Genomic DNA, 23,810 nt, shown 5'->3' with positions numbered 1-23,810 from the left:
CCTGGCTACACCGGTTTGTGGTGAGGATGTGCAACAGTGCAGTCGCTTATGTGATGTTGCCCAACACGCTGAAATTTTTTTTTTTGGTGTGACACCTGTTAAGTATAGAAGCCCCTTTCTGCCAGAAAAAAAAAATAAAAATTGCATGATAAAAATTCAAATACGCACCGTAAGTCAAAATCCATAGATGCTGAGTGAAATGTTTAACTTAGTATCTCATATTTGTGACCTAGCAAGCCTTAGTTTCCACTTATTATGTATGTTTGGAAGAGTATTTCAAAACCTCCTATTTTTGACTTAGTGATTCTTAGTTTTGATGTACTATAATAAGTCACAGTTATGAGGTCTTAGCAAGTCTACGGTTTTACTATATATCTTATCAATTTGACTTACTAACTCATAATTTGCCTCATGCTTGGTTTAGCAAGTCATAGTTTTGACCCAGCAACTCATATTTTTTTGACTTAATAAGTCTTAATTTGACTTGGTATTGCATAATTTTGATTTACTATCGCATATTTTCTACATATTAAGTCATAATATTGACTTAATATCTCATATTTTTGACTTAGTACTGTAAGTCTTAGTTTTGACTTACGCCAGGTTAAGACGACACGATATTTCTGGCTGACGAGGCGGTCACTGTGTCAAATAAGGCGATTAGAGTCATAAATTCTCGCCCAGACTTGCCCGAGAGAAATTACAGACTAAATGTTGGTACCTGACAAATCATGGCGTGCCGTCTTTTACGACCTGCATGATATCATTGGACGGAGGTGACAGGTACCGACCAACCAGAAACTGTAAACACAGAGCGGACACCAAAGTGGTGTTTATGATACTGGCTGTCTCGCGTCTCGTGGAGGAAACATTAAAAAAAATTCCAGCAGCGTTGTTGCCAGAGCTCCACAAACCTTTCCTCCGTTTCGCCGTTCCACCCAGTGGCATGAGCAGCTACAACATCACCATTCCTCTTTCGCCCCAGCCGTGTTTACAGTTGTGTGAAGAGGCGCGCTCGGTGCTCCTATTGGTCAACGTCAACCCGGCATATCGTGGAAGTTGTCTCACTTGACGAGAAATGATAAAACATTTATGACACGCTGGTCACTATGATAAAACAGCTGTCACGTCCGACGCTGGGCTTTTATCGGGTTTATATCAGGTAGCCTGAACCCGGCATTACTACAGTATCTCATAATTTTGACTTAGCATCTCATATTTTGATTTAGTGAGTAATAGTTTTGACTAACAATTCCATATTTAGCCTTAGGCTTGATTTAGATAATAATTTTGACTCACTATGTAGTAATTTTTCCTCACTAAGTCTGTCTTTTGACTTAGTATCTCATATTTTGACTCCGTAAGTCATAGTTTTAAATGCCATTTGGTAATTGTGACTTAGTAAGTCTGAATTTTGACGTGGCATTCCATAATTTTAACTACAACGTCACTAATTTAGGTCCTGGAAGTCTTTTATTTTCACTGTCTTACTATCTCATGTTTGTGAGGTATTATCTCGTATGTTTGATTTTGTAAACCTTAATTCCCACTCAGTATCTCGTATTTAGTCAGTCATCCTTTTTGGCTCAGAATTTCAAAATTTCCAGTCACAACCTTGGAACTTTTTTTTGAGTTTTCCCTTTTTTTAATTGTTTATCATGCATTACTATTCATCTCTTTCTTTTTTTTTTTTTTTTTTTTTTTCTTGGCAGACACAGGCTTCCATACACAGGTATTCATTTTTTGCATTGGGGTGGCTTTCACTGCCGCCTCCTTGCACCTCAACAAAAAAGAAAAAAGAATACAGACCAGGTTGCCAGACAAGAATACACACCCAATTCCCCTGCCTGCGAACCTCACAGTTCACTGAAATTAAGGAGTGGAATACGCAAACAGCAACTGGTGAAACCAAACGAGGGGGAGAAACATCTCCACACGGCCCCAGTGTATGTAGCCGTGATATCAAATGTCAGAGAGTCAGATTAAGGATCATTAAACTCCCCACGTTTTTACACGATGCAGCCTACAGTCAACGAGAGACTTGTTGGTGTAACCTCTCATTTTGTGCAGTTTCCTACTTCAAAACCACAAGTTGCCATGACTAAGAAACCCGGAAATAGGGAGATGTGCGATGAGGGGGGGGGTTGGACCTCGTGTGTGTTTGTGTGTGTGTCGGGAGAGAGAGAGAGAGAGAGAGAGAGAGAGAGAGAGAGAGAGAGAGCGAGTAGCGCTTCAGTCGGCACCGGAGTCCACCTCCAATCCGCAGGCTGCCATCTGATTCGGGAATATCGATCCGATTCGATCAATAAGGATACTCGATCTCCGTGCAAACTTTGCGCCCGGCTTTCTGCAGCACCCTGCCTCGCTTTTTTTTTTTTTTTTTTATCTTGCCGGGTAAGATGTTAGCACCGCAGCCAACATCCCCCCGCGTCCATTCATGAGTGGTGACAAGTCGTCTTCTGGCTCGGACGTGCGACAGGTCCGGCGGGCAGGACGAGCCGTGGGAGGAATACAAATGATACTTGTGTAAGGAAAAAACGTCCGCCGAGAACGATGAGTCGGGCTGCCGATGTGGAGCGTTGAAACCGAGGCGTTTCAGTTTCTAGTTGGGGTTTTTTTTTTTTTGGTTTTTGCCCCCCTGCCGGGGCTCCCGTCCACCGCCGCCGCCTGAAGCGAGGATCCGAAGAATTGCAGGAGTGTTGGTGTGATCTGTGGCCAAACGGAGGGATGACAGTCAAGCTGGACTTTGAGGAGTGCTTGAAAGACTCTCCCCGCTTCAGGTAAGAGTTCCACCTGTCTCACCCCGTCGGATAAACTCTCCCCTACCAATAAAACCACGTCTCCTCGGCTTCACGTTTAACTCAAGCTGGCATTTGCCTTGTCGGTGTGGCTTAAAAAAAACAAAAAAAAAACATTTACTTCGTTCAGTTTGAGCCGCTGACGCTCAAAAATCAGTACCACCACCCCCCCCCTCTTCCTCCTCCTCTTCCTCATCCTCCGGGTCTGAGGTCAAGCCATGTCTTGTCATTGTGGCTGTCGGGGGTCAGTTAACAGGAATGAGACATGCAAAAAAAAAAAAAAAAAAACCCGATCTAAGGTCTGATGTGTCACCGAACCACAGGAAGCTCTCGTTAGCCCTGGGATTTCAATACTGTCACTCCGCATTTTTCACCAGAGCCACATCAATGATGGTTGCAAGTTACATGGGATACATGGGTATTGGAAACATGGTCGTTGACAAACTCACACAAAATGTTCCCCATATCACCCGAGAACTACTTCATAGCTTCTTTTTTTTTACCCATAAAACCACATTTAAGAGCCTCTAAAGCTTCTAGCCAAGCTGCCACTGTAGCTCCACTGAATATCACCCATGATATACAACCGATTTTCTTTCAGCACAGAAATCAGCATCTGATGTAATCGAAAGGGAAGTTTCAATAAGTTGGTTTTGCAAGCGACTCAAGAGAGTTTGGCGGAGCACGGGTGTGCCCTGGTTGTGGCTGGTGTCATCTCCTGCAGCTGATTTGGCATATTTCAGCCCTGGGTCTCGGGCCTCTCCTCCCGCCTGTCCCTCTCTCGCTGAATCGAATATGCGGGGCTTGCACAGTGGTGGAAAGTTTGAGCCGTGGCAGCTGCAGCGGCGAGGTCTCGTGTCAGGCCGGGAAGCAGGAGGCAAGGGAAGGGAAGGGAAAGGAGGGAGAGGGAAGGAAGGCCCCAGTAATCACGCATGTCAGCACAGCCAATCGAGCAGATAAACAGGGAGAGTGAAGGAAAGCAGAGGACAGAAAGAGAGAAAACTGCACCGACGGCGCGGGACAGCCACGCAAGTGTGTCTACCTCCTGTTGCTAGGTAACGGTGGGAGGGCAACAGGAAGTGAGGCGAGATGTGCTGAGGTGATCAACAGGAGAGACAGGAAGTGTGTTTTCTGTGGGGAGAAGCACGGCGGAAACTCAGCCTTAGCTCTGTCTTAGTTTGCTCTCCTACTCTCTGTCCACAAACTGTGAGACTGACTCAGGGGGAGATGAAAAGGAGGTGTCTCTTTTAATGAAGGAATCCTCTTGCTCTCCTCCCCAGTGGGCCTCCAGCTTTTCCATCCTTCCCTCTCTTTTCTTTCTTTCTCTCCTTGGCTGAGTTGTCATTCGGTCATATTTCAAGAAGGCATGAGCTCACGCTTTGATTCAAACACCCCGCACTAACAAACACAGAAAACACAAACAGTTAGTGTTTGCCCAGGCCCTCCTCTCTCCTCTCCCTCCGCTCAGTCTCGACTCTTTTTTTTTTTTCTTCCTCCCTCTGTCTCTCTTTCTGTGTCTCTCTGTGCTGTTGGTGGAAGGCAGCGGAAACCACATGGTCGAGCTGTTAGTATGAGAGGAGACGAGAGGCAGAAAGAGACACCGACTGTCACACCAGTGTGCGCATGCGCGAGGTGTCTGAGAAGGCCAGCTCGACTCAAAAGCAAAACTTAGTCGGTTAGATGCTCTGGAGTAAAAAGTCTGGATGTTTGTCTTTAGAGTCTGAACGCTTTCAGGATCTTCTCAGTGTGCTATTAGCTCCTGCGGGCCTACACAACATTACCATGTCTGAGGTTGTCCCCTAGGCTCTGTTCAGACCCGCAGAGATGCTTTTTAAATTCTGCTCAAGGTCACAAAGTTTCTAAAAGTCCCAAATATGTCAAGCTAAGTTGCAGTGAAGCGAGGTATTAAAAAGACGCACGTGTGTTGAAATAGCCAACAGCCATGAAACATTTGGTGTTACGGACTCATCGCAATTCCCTCGATGTTGTGACGCTGTAGCGTCACTGAAAGCATTAAAACGACAAAACATGCAGTGTCGTATGAAAAGTATTTCAAATGTTGTGGAATTTATGAAGATGAACACGAGAGAGTTGCAACTAATGTACTGATCTGTTGATTACTTTTATAATTTATCGATTCAATCATTTTATTTTAAAGGGAACATCTTCAGATTGCTTTTTTTTATCCAATCAACAGCCTTAACCAAAACATTTATTTTTTTTTAAAGTTACTTTCAAGTTAAAGGGAGAAAAACAGCATTTGAGAAGCTGAAGCCGATGAATGTTGCCACATTTGCTTGACAAATGACTTAAACAATTAATTGTTGATAAAAAAATTATCCACTGATTTTTGACTCTATCGGCCCCGAGATTAATAGACGCATCTTTTCAGCGCTAAAGTCACACTGACTTCAACTTCTTCCAAACTAACTATGCGTTTGGCACTGATCTCTCTGTGTAAACCTATAGCGACCCCTGACACGGAAACCCTGTTGTATGACCCTGTGTCTTTGTGTGCATTCGCCTGTTTCAGAGCTGAGGTCGAAGTGGTCCAGAACGATGTGAGCGAACTCGAGACACGATTAGAAAAGGTGAGAGACATTAGACCTTACACTCACACACACTTTAGTGATACCATCCTGAGTCACTGCTCTACTTTTGAAAATCCGACGTCCAACACACACTCACAAACAAAAACACACACACACACACACGGGTGTTGGTTGTTGCTGGACATGTGATCTTCTTGTTAAGAGGCAGTGAAGTGAGAGGTTGGCAGTGGTGGTTTAGGTATATTTCACCTGACTTGAGCAGGAAGTAGCTGCAGGTTCTGCTTCCCCATTGTATTTTTCTGCGGCAGAGAGAACTGCAATTTCTTCTGCTTTAATGCGATTAGCCATATTTTCCATTCTGTGTCCTTACATGTTACAGTTTCAGATGTATTCAAATGATGACACGCCGCGTTTCTGTTCCCTGATGATATCGAAAAACCACAAATTAAAACTTATAACTTTCCCATAGCTATTAATGTGTGGCAGCATGGAGATGCTGTGATATCGAAAAACTGGACTGCCTGGGTTCGATTCCCTCATATCCCTTTTTATCTGCGCTGCCCAAGGTCCTTTGAGCAAAAACCTGACTCTGTACCAGCTCCAGTGTTGCTGCTCTGTAGCTGACCTCTGACCTTAATGTCAGAGACGAGAATTTTCGCTTGCATGAATACCGCACGTTAATACTGTGAAGATTAGATAAAAAATAATCCAGTTTTTTTTCTGCTCAGCTGCCGTGCTGTGTTTTATCAAGATGTAACAAGCCTGATCTGAGGGCAGATTAAAAAAAGTAACTTTTGAATTAAGTTCGTCCTATCGCCAGATATGTAGAAGTTTCATTAGCAAAATCTACTTAAGTAGTAGTATTAAAAGGAAAAGTATTCACCATGCAGAGTTGTATTGAGCATATTACGTTATATTGATAAATTTGATATTGTTTGATTGTTATTACTGATGTGTTAAAAGTATAATTTTAATGTTAGTCGATGTGGAGCTATTTTTAAACTATTTTGTATACAGTTGGATTGTTTAATACATAGCAATATTTCATATTTTAAAGGCTAACTATATGTTTTTTATGTAAAACCATGTTCTGCAAAGTAGCTACACCTGTCAGATAAACTGTAGAGGAGTATAAAGGATGTAAATACTCACGTAAAGGACAAGCACCTGAAAATTGTACTTAAGATCATTTTAGAGGGTGTAGTTTTTTTACAGAGAGGTGTTTCTATGATTTAGTATGTCCTCAGTGATATGAATGGGGTGGACAGAATAGAAATGAACACCTGTTAACCTCAAACTACAGCCTCCAAAGCGTTGGATTAGACTGTGTTATGTTTAGCTGGGCGTGCCTAATGAACTGGCAGGTGAGTGTATGTCTGCCCGGCGGAGACCGAGCGACGTAGTAGCCGGCCATTGCCGTCGCCGACGTATCGGCCCGCTGCGGCCTCTCGGTGTCGGCGTAACTGTAGGATGAGCGAAGGGGGAAACTGTAGCAATTAAACGGCTCCCTCACACTCACACAGGTGTTTTCGGTTACCTCTGAATAACGACGTCGCTAAACTCGGTGTCGTCAAGGGAACGACAAAGGCCTAAGTTGTAAACGCAGAGGTGCGACCAAGATAAACCGGAAAACGACAGAAACGTCAGTTTAGTGACTCGGAAATGTGGGTTACACAGCAATATCTGAGGTCTGCTAACATTAGCTAAACACTAGCATTGATCAAGAGCGTGTTTTATTTCTTCATAATAACTCTTCATTTGTAAGAGGAAGCGTGTGTAATTTATGCTTTCAAAATGCACAGTATAACCTCAAGCAAGTGTGTTCATTCTCGCACAGTCCTTGTTTACCTAGGCTGCAGTGTAATGTACGTTAGGCTTTTATTTAGTTTAAGTCAACTTTAACAGTAGTTTTCTTGTATTTTTTTTTTTTTTTTTTTTTTTTTTTTTAATAGGTACAATTTATGGAATTTAAAGCTGCACTAATCGATTTTGCAGCATCAAATGACTACTAGTGAGAAAACCACAGAGAATTATCAGCACCTCTGCAGTTCCCCTCAGTGCTATGGAGCTTTGTTGCATATTTTAGAGCACTGTTTTGTCGGTTTTATGCACCTTACAACAGCTAGCTAGGGACTAGCTGGCGAACACACATTTAGCAGCTAGAGAGCCAGAGACTAGATGTCCCAGGAGACCAAACAGTGAAAAGGAGAATAAATATTAGACTCACTTTGTTTTTTTTTGGGTGGCCAGAAACGCGGCGCCAAATGAAACTCTAAATAACCAACTGTCAGCTAACACGTCAGTCATAACAGCTTTATGAGATGGGGTTACGTCAGTGTTGTCTTTACAGCTTTTTCTGCCTCCTCTAAGTGGCCAAAATAATCAATGAATGGAGCTATTATTTTCCAGTTTGGTTTTGTTTTTTTTAACTTCAAACTCTTGTTTGATTTTTTTGTATGTCAGTAAATCTGCAAAAGATCTTGCCTCAGTACGTGTACCCAGGTTTCAAATCCAAAATCCAGCCTGTAAAATCCAGTATTGGCCAGGCCCTTTGACAGAAGCCACAGGTTTTTATTCAGTATTCACAGTGATTAGACAAAAATGGAGTAACTTCTCACTCTGACTGTTTCATTGCTTTAATATGTGACCTCCCGGAATAACTCCTCGTTATGTTCATTTAATTACACCGATTATGACCGGCCGTTAGTCCCCTCAAGTGCCTCTCGTTGAAGTATTCACGGTGGATTTGACTGTGGTGCTGCGTGTTTGTGTCCTGCAGCTTGTGAAGCAATGCCAGGCCATGCTGGAGGCAGGCAGAGTCTACTGCCAGACCAGCAAGGGCTTCGTCAACGGCCTCCGGGAGCTGGGACACCAGTGCTCCGGGGACAAGATGATGGAGGTGAGAGGAGCACACTGACAAAACAGTCATCGGGGAGTTATTTATACGCCCATGTTATCTCTGGTGTAGTGTTAAACCGTCATTTCCCCACTAAGAGTGTGACGTAGGCATTCAAGGGAAATGTTTTTCAACTTAAATGCATATGTGGAAGAATCTTATTTTATTTTATTAACCCAAACAGTCAAATACTGAATATTTTATACACAAGAGTAAATTTTTTTTTACATAACATGGAGTTGAATTACACTAAATGGAGTGAATTGAACTTGGGATCACAATCTCCACTATAACTACTAAACAGACATGGTTGTTGAAGATGGAAAACATTCAATTGCTAATCTAAGATCTCTGTCCTTCAGGAGTGTTTGGACAAATTTTCCAAAAAGCTGTCTGCTATCTTGGATGCACAGGGGGTGAGTCTGTCTGTCTGGGCTCTTGACTTAATGTCTCTGCACACAGTTTCCATTCCACTCATGACGCATGTCAGCTGCAGTATATGGTCAGGCGAGGTCGCAGCACACTGTTGAACCCATTACATTGGACATGTAACGTTTATCTGTGCTCACTGTATTAGGGCTGTCTCGGTCTCTGTTTCTTTTCCCCTGTTAGGAAGTGATTGAAACCACACAGAAGTCAGTCAAGACGAAGCTGCAGAACTTTGTGAAAGAGTGAGTGAGCTGCTTTGGCAGACTTTCCTGTTTGTTCATCTAGTCTTTGTGTTTTTGGTGCCTCTCTCTGTCTAGCAACAGTGTAATTCGCGCACTCAGCCACCTTCTTCAGACTGAGTCACTCCTCTGCTTGTCTGCCAACCGTTAGCCCACTGCATGAAAAATATATTAGAGGCTTATGATCCTTCATTTTCCTTATCCTCGTACTTTTTCTTGCATTGTGCTCTCATTAGTGGGAATGATATGGTAGATTAGATGAGAGAGAGAGAGAGAGAGAAGATGCATGATAGCATGTGACAATAATCATTAGTTGGATGTTTAGCCAGTGACACATTTTGAATGTGGTTTAACCCTTTATCTAGCAGGCCCGCACTTTTCTCCTCAAATGCTTAATGGGATACACAAACGCTGACACTATTTTCTTCACGTAAGCTTTATTGACTTGAAACAATATATTACCATGCAAAAAATACGTGAATAATACATCAAATAAATAAATTTATCCTCAATCCCCACCTACACAGTCTGTCAATGCCTAATGGAAGTCACAGTGCTAATATAATATGGTACAGTATAGTACATAGTAGAGTAATATGGCAGAAAAAATATAATGGGAGCATGTTATAAAAATTCAAAATGTTTTTGCAAAACTGAAACAGTAAAGAAAAAGTAAAAAAGAATAAAACACCAAAAATTTGAAGATATATTATATACATTGCTAAGTGCGCTAAGTGTATAATAGGGGCCCTCCGTTTGAAGGGGAATTGAAGCCTTAAAAGTGGTATTCAAATATGCAGGTAAATAATCTACAAAACATAACCAAACCTTCAAGGACAACCTTTTATTTCCTCTCAAAATATTTTGTAAAGCTGATACTATTTGCATCTTCCAGAACCCCTCTTTAAACTGTACCAACAAAACTGCCTATTGTGTGTGAAAGCAAAATGTTAAGAAGAAAACTCATCTGTAGCTTCTCTAAAAGCCTAATTTCATAGACTAATTTGTCAAGTAATAATTAAATCCACATGTGAGCAGAGCGTTCAAACCAAATTTATCTCTTTTTACACCCTCCATGTCCTCCAGAGATGTACGTCGGCTGAAAGATGTGCGCAAGGAGTTTGAGCGCAGCAGCGAATCCCTGGAGGGAGCGCTGTCGAGAAACGCTCAGGCGCCGCGGGGCAAGCAACACGAAGTGGAGGAGACAAGTAATGCTCTGCTCAACGCACGAAGGGCTTTTCGGTCTGGGGCCTTGGACTACGTGCTGGAGGTGAGAAAGAATGCCGGTCGAAGTAAAAATCTTTATCTTTATACACCTTTCCACTTTATCTCTCACTATTAATACATGAACTTGCACTTGTGTGTGCATAACAACATAGATATGTGGGATCCACTTCGACTTAGACTACATGCATGTGTAAGAAAACAAACGTCTGGCACCAAACAGCCAAAAGAGATTAAAAGACTTTCCGGGAGGACAAACAGAAATATTGTTTATCCCATCAAAGACCTGAAGGAAGTTATATAACCATTCGATCCAGGTAGTAAAAACACCCTGGAAAAAATATCCAACAGCATGTCTGATTACAGTTGTGCCTTTGCTGTCTTGGAACGATAACAAGTTTGCCTCAGGGCGTCTCTCCAGGCTTGCGGTCGTGGCTCCCAATAGTTTGACTGGCCACTTTTGGCTACGGATTCATGACATTTCTGAAACCACTGCTTCCTTTTGTTTCAGATTAATGTCTTCGAGGCCAAGAAGAAGACAGACATTCTGATGGCAGTGAGTTCACGTTGACCTATTTTAACTTTATTTTTTTTTGTTTTTGTAGATAATATTGTGTCTGTATCTTTAAAATGTATACTGTACTGTGTGTCTGTATGCCTTATCGGGCAGTTTTTTTGCTGGATTTTTTTGAGGGTGTCTTGTTAAAAAAAAGTTATGCAAGAATTCTTGTAAACGTTTTCTCATGCTTCCTGTCAGATGTTGTCACTGATGGAGGCCCAGGCCCAGTTCTTCCAACAAGGCCACCAGTCTCTGTCAGAACTGGACGAGTATCGACGAAAACTGAATGAAGAGGTAACAGCTTGTCAGACCCCGATTTGATTTCCTTTATTACAATCAAATCGTCTAGCAGTCATGTGATGTGCCAACATGCCGTTTAAGAACAGAAACTGTCTCTGCACAAATCATAAATAAATAACAATTGGGGAGGAAAAGGAGACACTTACCTTGAAAGAAACTTGGGTTCAGTCCTTGGTAAAAGTGGAGAATAGGGGAAAAAAAGCATGTTTTTCAGTAAACTAGGTGTAGTGAGCATTTCAGCCAACAGCAGGAGGTGCTTAGCTTAGCTTGACAAAAAGTCCTGAAGCAGGAGGAAAAAGCTAACCCAGCCCAGTTCAAAGTTGAAAAATACATCTGTCACTAATTAGTAGGCCTTAACAGTGCTGGTAGGCTTTTTTTTTTTTTGCTTTTTTTTAACTTTGTGGAGAATTAGGCTAGCTGTTCCCCCAGCATCTAGTCTTTTTGGTAAGCTAGGCTAATTGACTCCCAGCTCTAGCTCCATACTCAACTCTCATGAAGAAAAGCGAGGACTTCCAATATGGCTACCAGTGATGTTTATATGACCGGAACACTTTCTTTTAAAAGCATGAATACTGTCGTCACAATGTGATGAGAGGCAGCTATTTGGGCTGGAACTGAGAGAGAGGAGAAGGATGCGTCTAAAGTTCTATATAAATGGGGTCTCTAATCACTTTTTGCAAGGGAAGACTTGCTAGCTACTGCTACTACTTATAGCATTCGCCAAGCTAAATTAAGCTAGCTAGGAAGAGGAAGAGTTAGGTGACCTTTCATCTTGCTGGATGGATTTGGTTTACCATAGGGTTTACGTCCGCATATCCCAACCTGGGTTCAGATGATTAATGAGATAGAAAAGAAGTAAAAAGCAAAGTTGTGCTACACACAATTCTGTTTTTGTGTGTTTCTATATTTGTACCTTTCTCTAAACTTTTTTTCTTTTCTGTGAAATGTTTGATAGTGTGCCCTCTCTTGCATCCAACAATTATTCAGATGAAACAATCTAGGAGTTTTTCACAGGACACAAGCCAGAATCTTTGGAATAACTGCAGTTAGTGGCGGTAATCTACCATAAAAGCTGCAATGTGCCAGTTAAAGAGGAGATGACGACCACAAGCTTATGAAATCAACGCAGGTTTAAAACACTAAAAAAAGGCTTTGTTGTTGGTTTAAGAGGCACAAAATGGATTCAAAATGTTTATTTTGGCTGAGTGATTTACAAGATATTGGTAAGACATGTTGAATATAACGAAACCATGTTTGTGTACAATAAACCACATGGTTTCTGAATTGATAGCTTCCAAAATGTTGTTTGGGTGAACTGAATAAGACGTTTTTTTGCATCTTTCTGGGGGGATGGGGTTGAGCAGTCACAAGTTGACATCACACTTTCATTGCGGCAGGAAAAAATAAGCAACAACAGGAAATATTTCACAAGTCTACGTGTGTGTGTGTGTGTGTGTGTGTGTGTGTGTGTGTGTGTTAATTCCTGCTTCTTCTCTTGCAAAGCTATTTTTGGCTGTCAACCTTGAACATTAGCAGCATTATGGTGTGGTATGGAGTGTCTTTGCTAAATGAAAAGAGTTTGACACAGGAAATGAACATGTCAGCATTCACTGGCCAAATCAAACCACAGCAAAGTTCTTCCTGTTTCAACAGGAAATGACAGGAACAAGAATAAACAGATGAGACAGAGAGGCTGGAGAGACAAGGAGGAATAATACACTAAGCAGACTCTCTAAAAGAGAAAACCACCAGTGCTGTTTCTCAGTTTGGCACAGGATGTTCAACACTTCCTAATTCCTGTTTCCTGGAGAGTCCGCAGGAGTGATAACCTGCCTCAAACCTCTTGATCTCCCTCAATTTCTGTCATTCTCACACAGGCAAATGTGTTAGAGAGGGAAGGAAAAGGAAAAGGGGGAAAGTTTTCCCTCAGTACAGCAAAAGGGCAGAAAAGACAGGATAACAGCTAAATAGGCACAAATAGAAGAAAGAGCAACATGTGCATAAAGTCCATGCAATTATACTTGTACAGATTTTTACAGGTTTTCAGAATGCTAATCTTTAAAGGCGAAAAAGCTTTCAATGATTGACTTTTAGTCTGACTTTTGTCTTTACTTCTTTTACTTTTACTTTTACTTTTTTTTTTTTTTACTATTTCTCCATTGGGTTTTTAACCCCAGTGTTTGTATTCGGCTCACTGAAGCATCTTTGGGCGACGCACTAAACCAGTACCTGTTTTACTTTGCTGACTTGACTAAAACTGCACATCAGTAAATGTGCCACAAAGATTAACAGATTATACACGACAGCTCTTTAAAACTGTCGACGTTGGCATCCGAAAGATTGGCATTATGAGAGTTATTATGAGCGGAGTAATATACGTGATTTAAAAATCAATAGTGGTGTCTGGAGAATGACTTCTCTCTAATTCTGTTTTTTAACAGCACACTCAGTTTGTTCTAAACTCAGCCAGAGAGAAGAGGGACATGGAGCAAAGACATGCTGCAATCAAGAAAAAGGTAATACATTTAAAATGTTTAACATTTAAAAGAGCACTTTTGGATACATCCCATAGAAATTCAATACAATCCTGTCACGCCTACAACTAAAGTTGTCCAATCCCTTCCTTGTAATTTCAACGACACTCTGTGACTCTTCTCTCTAAAATATTTCCAGGATGTCTCCTACGATGACTCCATCATGGATTTCAATGCTGACGCAGCTAATGGGATCGCCATGGAAGGATACCTTTATAAGAGAGCCAGCAACGCCTTCAAGACCTGGAGCAGGTATGGGTTTACCTGTGAGATGTCTCACACGGAACAGCTGCATTACCATGAATGATTTTCTCCCCCCGTCGGTCTCACTGAAAGGACTCAAATGTCCCATTTTTTGAAAAGTGGTTTCTGTGCGTGTTAACTACTTGTCTTTTCTTTCTGCGCTTGAGCAAAAATGAATCCAAAAGCTTAATCCTTGACTTTATGAACTTTTCATTCTCTTTCTCTGCTCCAGGCGCTGGTTTTCAATTCAAAAAAATCAGCTGGTGTATCAGAAGAAATTCAAGGTATATTTTGAACATACGCCACTATTTTTAAAAAGCTTTTTTTAAATGAAAAAAGCATGTACAGCCAAACATAGAATAAAGAGTTTTATTTAAACACAGATGTGCGCGCCCAAACAAACACATGCACAGTCTGACTTGCAAGTTTTTCCTATCTACGTCTCTCTCAGGACCAGCCCACGGTTGTGGTGGAGGACTTGCGTCTTTGCACAGTAAAGCCCAGCACTGAAAACGAGAGACGATTCTGCTTTGAAGTGGTCTCCCCGTCGAAGTGAGTTTGTGCGGGCGAACATGTTCATGCATATGTGTGTTTGAGTGATGGTGGTGAAAAGTGTCCTGGAAAGTCGGCTTGTGAGAATTTATTGTTTCTCATGTACTAATAAATGAGTTGATGACAGTTTGTGTGTGTGTGTGTGTGTGTGTGTGTGTGTGTGTGTGTGTGTGTGTGTGTGTGTGTGTGTGTGTGTGTGTGTGTGTTTTTTTCTAGGTGCTGTTTGATGCAGGCGGACTCAGAGAGGCAGCAGCAAGGGTGGATCAGTGCCGTCCAAAACAGCATTGCCTCAGCCTTTCAGGAGCGTAGAGAGGACCCACACAGCCCAGTGAGAATATACACCTACACACGCACGCGCACACACGCATTATCTTCTATATCTTTATTTTTCAGTGGGAGTTTAATCTGGGGAGATATAGAGGAAGTTGTATGCCTTTGTGGGTCTCCTCAGTCTTTTGTTTGTGTGTGTGGGGTTACCAGAGACAGCGCTGCAGCTCGGTGTCAGCAAGCAGCTTGGGAGGCGGGGGAGGAGGAGGAGGAGGTGTGGATCAGGAGAAGGAGGGCTGCAAGGCGCTGGAGGAGGTTCAGGCCATCCCGGGGAACCGGCAGTGCTGCGACTGCGGGGAGCCTGGTCCTGATTGGGCCTCCATCAACCTGGGCATCACGCTTTGTATTGTCTGCTCAGGAATACATAGGTACACACACACACACACACACACACACACACACACACACACACACACACACACACACACACACACACGTACACACTTGGCTTGAAACCTGAGCATCAATAGTTATCCTGTCTAACAGGAGCCTGGGAGTCCATTTCTCCAAAGTGCGCTCCCTCACCCTCGACTCCTGGGAGCCAGAGCTTATTAAGGTAATTTAACCTTCTAACTACAAAATTTATACAACATCATTATTGCCTTTTCTGTGTTAACAAAAAGTTCCAGTGAGAATAATGATTATACAATGCATTATTCTAATAGTTTACTTCAACTAAACTCTCCAAAAGAGCAATTAGCACTGAAATAAATTCATTTTGTTTATTTTTGTGCTTTCGTTAGTTAATGTGTGAATTAGGAAACACAGTAATCAACAGGATCTATGAGGCCCGGATCGATGAGATCACCATCAAGAAGCCACATCCCTCCAGTCCCAGGTACAAATGATCAATACTGTCCAATGTGCAGACCTTAAAGGGCCATGTCACTGATTTTACATGTGCAGTTCAGTCTACACATTCCAAGTACTGAAAACAGTGGTATGACATCTTTTGTGGCTCTGGAGGAGCTTTCCGAAGGGTTAGACAACAACCTGGCTTGGCCTTGAGGCTACACATCAGAAAAGAAAGTCTGCGTTAGAAACCAGAGCGTGGAGTTTGCAAGACGTGGCTATTTACCGGGCAGGATGGATCTTATGAAAAGATGCTTTTGGCTGCATTATGGGAAATGTAGGACCCAGCATTTCTTGAGCTTGACCCCAACTGGAGAATAAAAGTCAGGATATATCAGCCTCTGTTGCTTCACTTTTGACCATTCTTATTTAAACGTGTCTCTCGGAAGTCTCCTAACTTTGTTGAAGTGCAATACTAAATGGGTGGAGTAACCCTTTAAGTAAAGGGGAATTGAGCCCGATTTATTTTGAATTTCAATAAGTAGTTAAAAAAGGAAGGAAAATGCACAAAATGTTTGTGAATTAATTTCTTTCCCATTATTTATTTTTTATTTTCTGTCACTCATCTGAGAAGTACTTTTCCCAAAAATTCCTTAAATGAAGATGTGGCCTAATTATAATTATATGATCTCAATATGCTAATTGTAAGGGCGTCGATCAAAGCTTTTGTTTCACCAATCTATGTCGCAGCATCAATCTCAATTGCGATGGACAAATACAGCTTCCATTATAAAAAATCTTGGTTTACTGAAATATTGGCAGTCGGTTGTCAAGCTGATGTCAGTTTTGCTTGTTTTTTTGTGAAAGCAGGGCACATTGTGATTATGTTGCCGAAAGAGCGACCGTTACAGTAGGCATTGGTCTGTCACAGATGGAAAACCACATATGTGAGAAAAACCTATGATGGTTTGATTGAATCCTGCCTAAAGTGCATGTTAAAGGGGAAATCATTAGGCCACTCCTCCGCTGGCACATTTAAACCGTACTGACTGAAAATGATAAATGGAAAACCAAATCTGCTGGAAGGAAATTAAATCCTGATGGGAAAGACAAAATTAATCACGTGGAATTAAATTGCATACACATTTATATGTCATTTTTTTGTACATTTTGTTCATTTAATCATGTATTAACATTTATTTATTAGTCACTTGCTTTGGGCATTTTACTTGTTTGCCTTTAAATAAGTCATGTTTGGTCCTCCATAATTAGACAATAGTCCACACTTGTACTACAAACCTGTCTTCGATGGAACTTATTTTCAAATTCTAAAGATTTTCTAGCATCATTTATTAAGCTGTTGATCCAGCATGACTGTGTCAGAAACACACTTCATCTCTTCCTGCTGCTACATTGTTGACATTACTTAAAGGTTTAATTCCTCCTGTGCACGGCATATTTTTTACTCTGGTTCTTTGGTTGAAGACTAACTTGTCACGCTCTGATTGTGAGTGAATTGGCTCCAGCTCTCCATGACTCAGAGAAAAGCTCATGTTTGTTGAGAAGATTCATGGTTCAGTGGCTGAGCTTTTTCAAAATGTACCCTCTGCAGAGATCTATGTGGTTTACAAATGATGATATTAACAGCCTGAAACTCTCTTTAGACTTATGTTTTGACTTCCTCTTCTCTCCTCTCTTGTGTCACAGCAGACAGGAAGTGGCACAGGTACATGATACAGATGGTTAACATCGTGACTAAAGTGTCCGGAAACTTGTCGTGAGACTGCATGCTTTCTGCAGCATGAGCTTTCAGTCTTGTAATACATTATTTGATTATTTGAGTGTCTTTTTTTGCGTTGTTTGTTTTTATTCTTTAGTCCCAATATTTACAGCCCAAATGCCTTAGGATCCACAGCTGATAAACATGGACTTAAACGTTTTTTAAGCTGTAGGAATCTTACTTTTCTGCTGTAACAAACCAGTAAAGAAAGGAGACACTGTGAGTCCTAAATAGACCTCTTTTAACTGAATTTATCACTTAATTAAAAGACACTCAGTGCCTAAGAGCCATGTGTTCAGCATTCTTGTTGCACAGCTGCACAAGCAAATTATGGAGTCAAACTGAGAAACAAGTTAACCCAGAAACATACTGAAAAACAAAGCCCTGCACGTAGGTTTCTTCTGTTTTGTAGATTGTCAGATTTTGTGAGATTTCTCTGGAGAAATATGCATTCGCTACAACGCTCTCCGAATCATTCTTTCTGTCTAATCTATCATTTCTGTCTCTCAGAGGAGACAAGGAGTCGTGGATTCGATCAAAGTACGTTGAAAAGAAGTTTATCCAGAAGTTGCCAGAGACTGGCCGAAACCCCCCGCTGAGGCGATCCAGCGCCAGGAGGAACAGGGCGACCACGCAGGACCACACCATGCAGCGGCCGCCGCTCAAACCCAAACCGAACCGGGCCACTCTGCCTCGGTTCACAGGTAAACCCTGAGAGACAGGAATGAGGATGGGTAGATGGAGATCCGTGGGCTGTTAAAAGTCTGATAACTCAGCTGGTTTACTTGCTTGTTGTCTACTCCATGACTCGCTTACTCCTGCTGATGTTAACACAAACTCTCACACAATCCCCAAATTTGGCGATCCAGCAAAAGCTGATAATCCCAAGGACCTGCTCTGCTGTTGTTGTGGCAGTCAGCAGGATAAACCAGTAATCATGTCTCTCTCTCTCTCTCTCTCTCTCTCTTCTTTCTTTCTTTCTTTCTCTCTCTTTCTTTCTTTCTCTCTTTCTTTCTTTCTTTCTTTCTTTCTTTCTTTCTTTCTTTCTTTCTCTCTCTCTCTCTTTCTTTCTCTCTCTCTTTCTTTCTCTCTCTCTCTCTCTTTCTTTCTTTCTTTCTTTCTTTCTTTCTTTCTCTCTCTCTTTCTTTCTTTCTCTCTTTCTCTTTCTTTCTTTCTTTCTTTCTTTCTTTCTTTCTTTCTTTCTTTCCCTCTCACCCATACATCAGGGCTGAGCCCCAGTGACCTTTACCAAAAGAACAATACAAGCTTTTCCAAAGGTAAGATAAAACACACACACACACACACACACACAGGACATGGACTGTCAAACTAGAACATTTTGAAAAGTGTTAGACCACATTGAATGTATTTAATCAAGTCTCAAAAGAAGGAAAAGGGTATTCGCCAAAACTTCATTTTCCCTTTGACAAAAAGACAAATGAACTCTCTGCTCCTCTCAGATGTGGGCGAGGAAGAAGAGGATCTGAGCGGACTTCACCCGGGGGCACTGTTGTACCGATCAGCCGCCCTGCAGAACTTCCCCGTCATGGCAGACGCTTTGGCTCACGGAGCTGATGTTAATTGGGTCAACGTGGCTGAGGACACCAGCACACCGCTGATACAGGCCGTCTCAGCGGTGAGGGAGACTAGGCACCAGATTTCCATCAAATATTATGGGAATATTTATGGTATTCAGAGAGTGAATCCTAGGGATTTTGGTGACCCCTGACCTTTCCCCTAGCACCACCTGCAGGCCAATAATTACATGACTAACATTTTGGTGCATGGAAAGGTATCTGAAAAACATGTACCTGGATTTCTATCACATCCGTTGTGAACATTCAATGTCCCCAGAAGATAAATCCTATTGATGTTTGTATCCACCTAATTTTCCACTAGTGCACAAGCAGAATCAAAGATCTAGCAAGAAATATGCCATGAAATTTACTGAACACAGTCGGGCTTTTGAAAGGATCAATTCTTTCCATTTTTCAAAAGCTTTCCTGTTGTAACACCCACCAATCAAAATATACTTAGCACTAAAAGTACCTCTTAATTGACGTGAAATTATCTGAGCACATTCATGCATTAGGGGGATAAACCCTTAGGATAACCTTGGTATTTTTAGTCTTATAGCTGATACTGGCCTAAGAATAACAAAAATGAGCCTTTTATAATGCAGCCTCTAGGTATCGCCAGCAGGGTTTTATTATTTTAGTCTTGTTGTGTTAACGTGTTTGGACATTATGATAGTACGGAGACAGTAAAACAGGATCATGTAGGTTGTCAGTAAATAAAAATCCAAACGGCAGCTTGTGTGTTCTTGTGTTTTTGACCAGAACGCCCTGGCAGCCTGTGAGTTCCTGCTGCAGAACGGTGCCAACGTCAACCAGGCAGACAGCAATGGGAGAGGACCACTGCACCATGCCACCATCCTAGGTCACACTGGGTAGGGGACACACACACACACACACACACGTGCTGTCACACTTAAGTAACAGTCCCATTACCCCTTGACAAAATGAATGCATACTGCAAAAAAAATGAGAAGAGGCTCTTCAGATGCCAAGCGAATCAATTTATTCCATGTGCAAAGGGTGACACTGAAAACTGTGACTAAAAGTGAATGTTACAATACAACCCATAGATCATGTAGTACTAGAGGCATAAGTAGGCTACCAGACTAGCAACAACGACCAATCAGATACTTAACAATAAGGAAAATGAAAAAAAAGATACACAACAAAATTACACACAGACTGCAAAAAACTTCAACCGCTGCAATTTTCATCTTATAAACTCCCTAATTGACACAGGTTGGTTTATCAAACAGAAATGCAAGTGCAGACGAATAAACAGATTGCTTCATATACAAACACAAAATCTATTTAAGTCTCCAGGCATGGTTCCAACAAACATTAACAGAGCTAAATAGATTCACCCTGTTTGCCCAAAGGATATTTCTGTGTAGCGTAAAAGTGAAAGCAAGTGATGAATTGAAATGAAATACAAGAAGCTCCGATTGAGATCACAAGCAAGCTGGAATCACTATTTTAAGACTTTTAATGGCTTGATTTTTGAATGCGTTTTATCTTAAAGCATCACAGGACTGTGCAGTTGACATGATTTACACTGAAGGTATTGATGTCACATGTGTCATTTCAAAGCAGTGTCCACTGTAGCTTTACAGAAACATTTCTATCAAGTAATCTTTGCCAAAAGGACGTGACCGTTTGTTTGGCAAAGGTTTTTGAAAGGAAGAAAATGTAGATAACACAGGGCCCAGTATTTCACTGCCTATCAGAAAGTTAAGGCCGAATCCAGATCTAATCTCCTCTGGCCTGGGTCAGATTGCAGAGCGCTGCAGTGGTGCACAACTCTGGAGCCCGATTAACAGTGTGTTACAGTGCATTCAAAACTAAGGTATATAAAATACAGAGTGATTGAGATTATTTGAGTGGTCCTGAAAGATTCTACTTGTTCAGCATCCCCCTTTTTTGACCAAATAAGTCCAGGAAGTAATAGGCCACAAGAGCTTTTGTGCATTCCGGTTTCCATTTCTACCCCCAACTGAAGAGCTGTGAAGATTAGGCAAATTATTCTGATAGTGAATTTAAACAGTTGATGGAGTCTGAGATGCAATATTCACACATGATCAAACAACGTCACAAAGTCTTGTTTGTTGTTTCTTGTTTGTTTTGTCTTGTTTCAAGGCCCTCTGCTACATGCACACACACTCTCGCCCTCTTTTAATGTGTCTCTTTTTCTGTCCCAGGTTGGTTTGTCTCTTCTTGAAGCGAGGTGCAGACTACAACGCTACAGACAAGAACCAGAAAGACCCCATAACGATCGCTGTGGACAACGCCAACGCCGACATCGTCACGTTGTGAGTGTTTGTGGAGAAGAGAAACCTCTGACGTGACATGTAAACAGTTGACAACGGCAACTCCTCTAACTGATCTTCTCTCCTTCAGGCTGCGGATTGCCAAAATGAACAAGGAGATGCGGGAGATGGATGGAGCATTTGGCCAATCAGGTCACTCAGGGGGCCAGGGATCTGGGGGGGTACTGGGTGGGACTGGAGGTGGGATGGCCCACACCAGAAAGAGCCTCCAGGCTATAAAGAACCACATAAGTGGCTGGGCTCTGGGGGGGCAAAATGGTTAGTGGGGATAAAAGTCAGCACTGGAATGGGTTTGTGTTTTGCTCTAAGCTAAAAGAAGAAAGAAAACAGTTTAGACAAGTTTTTGTCAGGTTGTCAGGCACCACTGCTGAAATCACCAGTTTGGCAAAGTCATGTGGTCTTTATCTGCAGTGTTTGTTGAGAAATGATCCTGGTCTACCACATGTACCACACGGAAACATGTATCATTAATTCTAACATAAGAAAAAGAAAAAGAAACAAGGAAAGGGCCAGAACACACGGTACGACAGTTTAAAGGCAGAGCCTAAAGGACGTAAACGAAAACAGATTTATTGATCAGCAAAGACAGGAAAATGTCTTGTGTAACAAAGAATGGACATTGTTCGAAACATTCTTCTTAAGCGTCCACCTGCACTTGGAATTACAAACACACATCATCCTGCACTTTGAAACCCACGAAGTCTCCAAATACCTTGTCAATAGAGGGTGCTTCATGTGGGTGTTTCGCTGTTGTGTGAACTGAGGTTTAAGAAAATGTGTGTGTGTGTATATATATAAAAATATATATAATAGACCTATATCAGGTCTTTTTTGATTTTGTATATCTGGGATATTTTTTAAATAGACCATGTACAATGTGCTGACTTTATCTGACGTTTTTTTTATTATGTATCTTGGTGTGTGTTGGGCTGTTAGGTTCAGTCCAGTTATGTAAGCTAAATTCACTGTGGGTTTGGTTCTCAAGGGCGATTTTCTCCTGCTATTCTGTGAATAGTGACGCAGTTTGAGCTTTTACACTGTCATATATTACATGTTTGTATTTATCAAAATTTCATGCTGTCAGCCAGGTCCAAGAACTCTTTGCTGTAGCCCTGAAGCTTAAGGTTAACAGCGGGTTTTGTTTGCATTTTGTCATCTGGCTCCTTTTCAAGCCGCGAAGTCCATTCTTTCATGGTTGTCCTCGAGTGGAGGCTTTTATTAAGTTTTCTTTCGACATTCCAGTGTAAACTGTATTAAGTTTTTCTATCATGAAGGAATGGAAACGTGATGCTTTTGTCTGCTTGAAACAACTGCTGGTCGGTAGTTGATGTGCTGTGCTTTATCGTTGTGTGTCTTTGTTGTGTGCACTCATGTGCCCTTGCCTTCTGCCCGCTGAGATGTCCAGCTGGTCTCAACTGCTTGTGCAGTGTGCCACCTACTGAAAACTTGAGAGGTAAAGTGCATGTGCATGCCCTAATGTGTGTTTATTTGTTCACTTGCATGCTTTTTGCTTTAGGGCTACGACTCTAAATGTGTTCAGGAAACAGTTGATGGAGTTTAAGTCACTGAAGTGGAATATGTCCTCCTTACAATGATGTAACTTTTGAGGAAAGATGTGATGGTTCAAACACAGCTGTGTCTCATTAAAATAGAGGATTTGCTCAGAGAGAAAGGGACATTAAGCCAAGAATTAAAGCAGAAGAGATGGCATTCATATGGCAACCGATTCTAAAACCTAACAGCTTTTAAGCTTGCAATAATCTTAAAAAATGTCAGGCTTTAAGGCTCATGTCTTCTTCTGCGGTCTTTTCCAGGTGATGAAACCTACCATGACATCTTCAGAGACTTTTCACACATGGCCTCAAACAACCCCGAGAAGCTCAAACGCCGCAGTGCAGACCCCAAATCTTAACCAGCTGCTGCCTCCTCCTCAGCCTCCTGTACAATGCCACATTTCACACTTCAGCCAGACAAGAACTTGCAAGGACGTACAGAGAACATGCTAGGATTCAGCTCACAGACATGCTCTCTCTCACACACACACACACACACACACACACACTGACTCTCTCTCTTTCTCTGGCTACCTGCCACATGTTCAGTTCAGAGCTCAGCTGGTGTTGACTTCAGAGGGATGAACACGTGGAACAGTGAATTCTTTGTGCAAACACGTCAGAGCAGAACAGTTTTTTGTCCAAGTGGAAACACTGGAACAGCTTTATGAGACCAACATGAGGTGTCTTTATGTCTAGCAGAGGGTAACACGTTCACTCTGCCAAGATTTCCTAATTAAATCCTGTAAAAATCCTCTATTGTTTAGTTTTTTAACCAAAAAATGCTGTGTTTTTATGCCATTTCCATTGACTTGTTACATGAAAATGAAGTGAAGATGTTTGGTGGAAATGGACATAATTGTAGCAAAAAGTGGAATTTAATGTCAACTGTCTTCCATCGAATAGTATTGTACGCAGATTTTTACATTTGGAACATTTCTAGACACCGTTCATGTCTGTTTAGTTTAACTATGTGAGGTACTTTGGATTTGTATCACGATCAAATAAAATGCAATACAAAACGAACTGTAAGCGTTAATGTTTTAAACTTTACATGCGAAATGAGTGAAGAATTACAAGTCAAGGTTCACGCTTGTAGGTGATACACAATAGTAGGCTTAGAGTTCA

General features: G+C 41.7%; 1 protein-coding gene across 2 annotated transcripts; it reads left to right on the top strand.

Annotated features, from left to right (window-relative positions):
- Positions 1 to 2,191: 2,191 nt before the first annotated feature.
- Positions 2,192 to 23,691, top strand: acap1 (ArfGAP with coiled-coil, ankyrin repeat and PH domains 1). 2 transcript variants are annotated; one of them, XM_040140321.1, is made up of 23 exons: positions 2,192 to 2,780; positions 5,332 to 5,389; positions 8,130 to 8,249; positions 8,609 to 8,662; positions 8,859 to 8,917; positions 10,001 to 10,184; positions 10,650 to 10,694; positions 10,896 to 10,991; positions 13,439 to 13,513; positions 13,671 to 13,783; positions 14,007 to 14,058; positions 14,226 to 14,326; positions 14,543 to 14,654; positions 14,807 to 15,021; positions 15,140 to 15,209; positions 15,397 to 15,491; positions 17,736 to 17,929; positions 18,452 to 18,502; positions 18,686 to 18,861; positions 19,565 to 19,674; positions 21,001 to 21,111; positions 21,200 to 21,261; positions 22,944 to 23,691. In XM_040140321.1, exons 1-23 carry the CDS (start codon positions 2,728 to 2,730, stop codon positions 23,039 to 23,041), a joined length of 2,304 nt encoding a protein of 767 aa, XP_039996255.1. In that variant the 5' UTR covers positions 2,192 to 2,727; the 3' UTR covers positions 23,042 to 23,691. The 2 variants fall into 2 exon arrangements, with proteins under 2 accessions (XP_039996255.1, XP_039996256.1); XM_040140322.1 differs by lacking the exons at positions 2,192 to 2,780; positions 5,332 to 5,389 and adding an exon at positions 6,872 to 6,958.
- Positions 23,692 to 23,810: the final 119 nt, after the last annotated feature.

This window comes from Xiphias gladius, chromosome 12 (genome assembly GCF_016859285.1).
Source record: "Xiphias gladius isolate SHS-SW01 ecotype Sanya breed wild chromosome 12, ASM1685928v1, whole genome shotgun sequence".
NCBI classification, from domain to species: domain Eukaryota; kingdom Metazoa; phylum Chordata; class Actinopteri; order Istiophoriformes; family Xiphiidae; genus Xiphias; species Xiphias gladius.
Note: the sequence above shows the minus strand (reverse complement) of the source record. Positions and strands in the feature narration are given on the sequence as shown.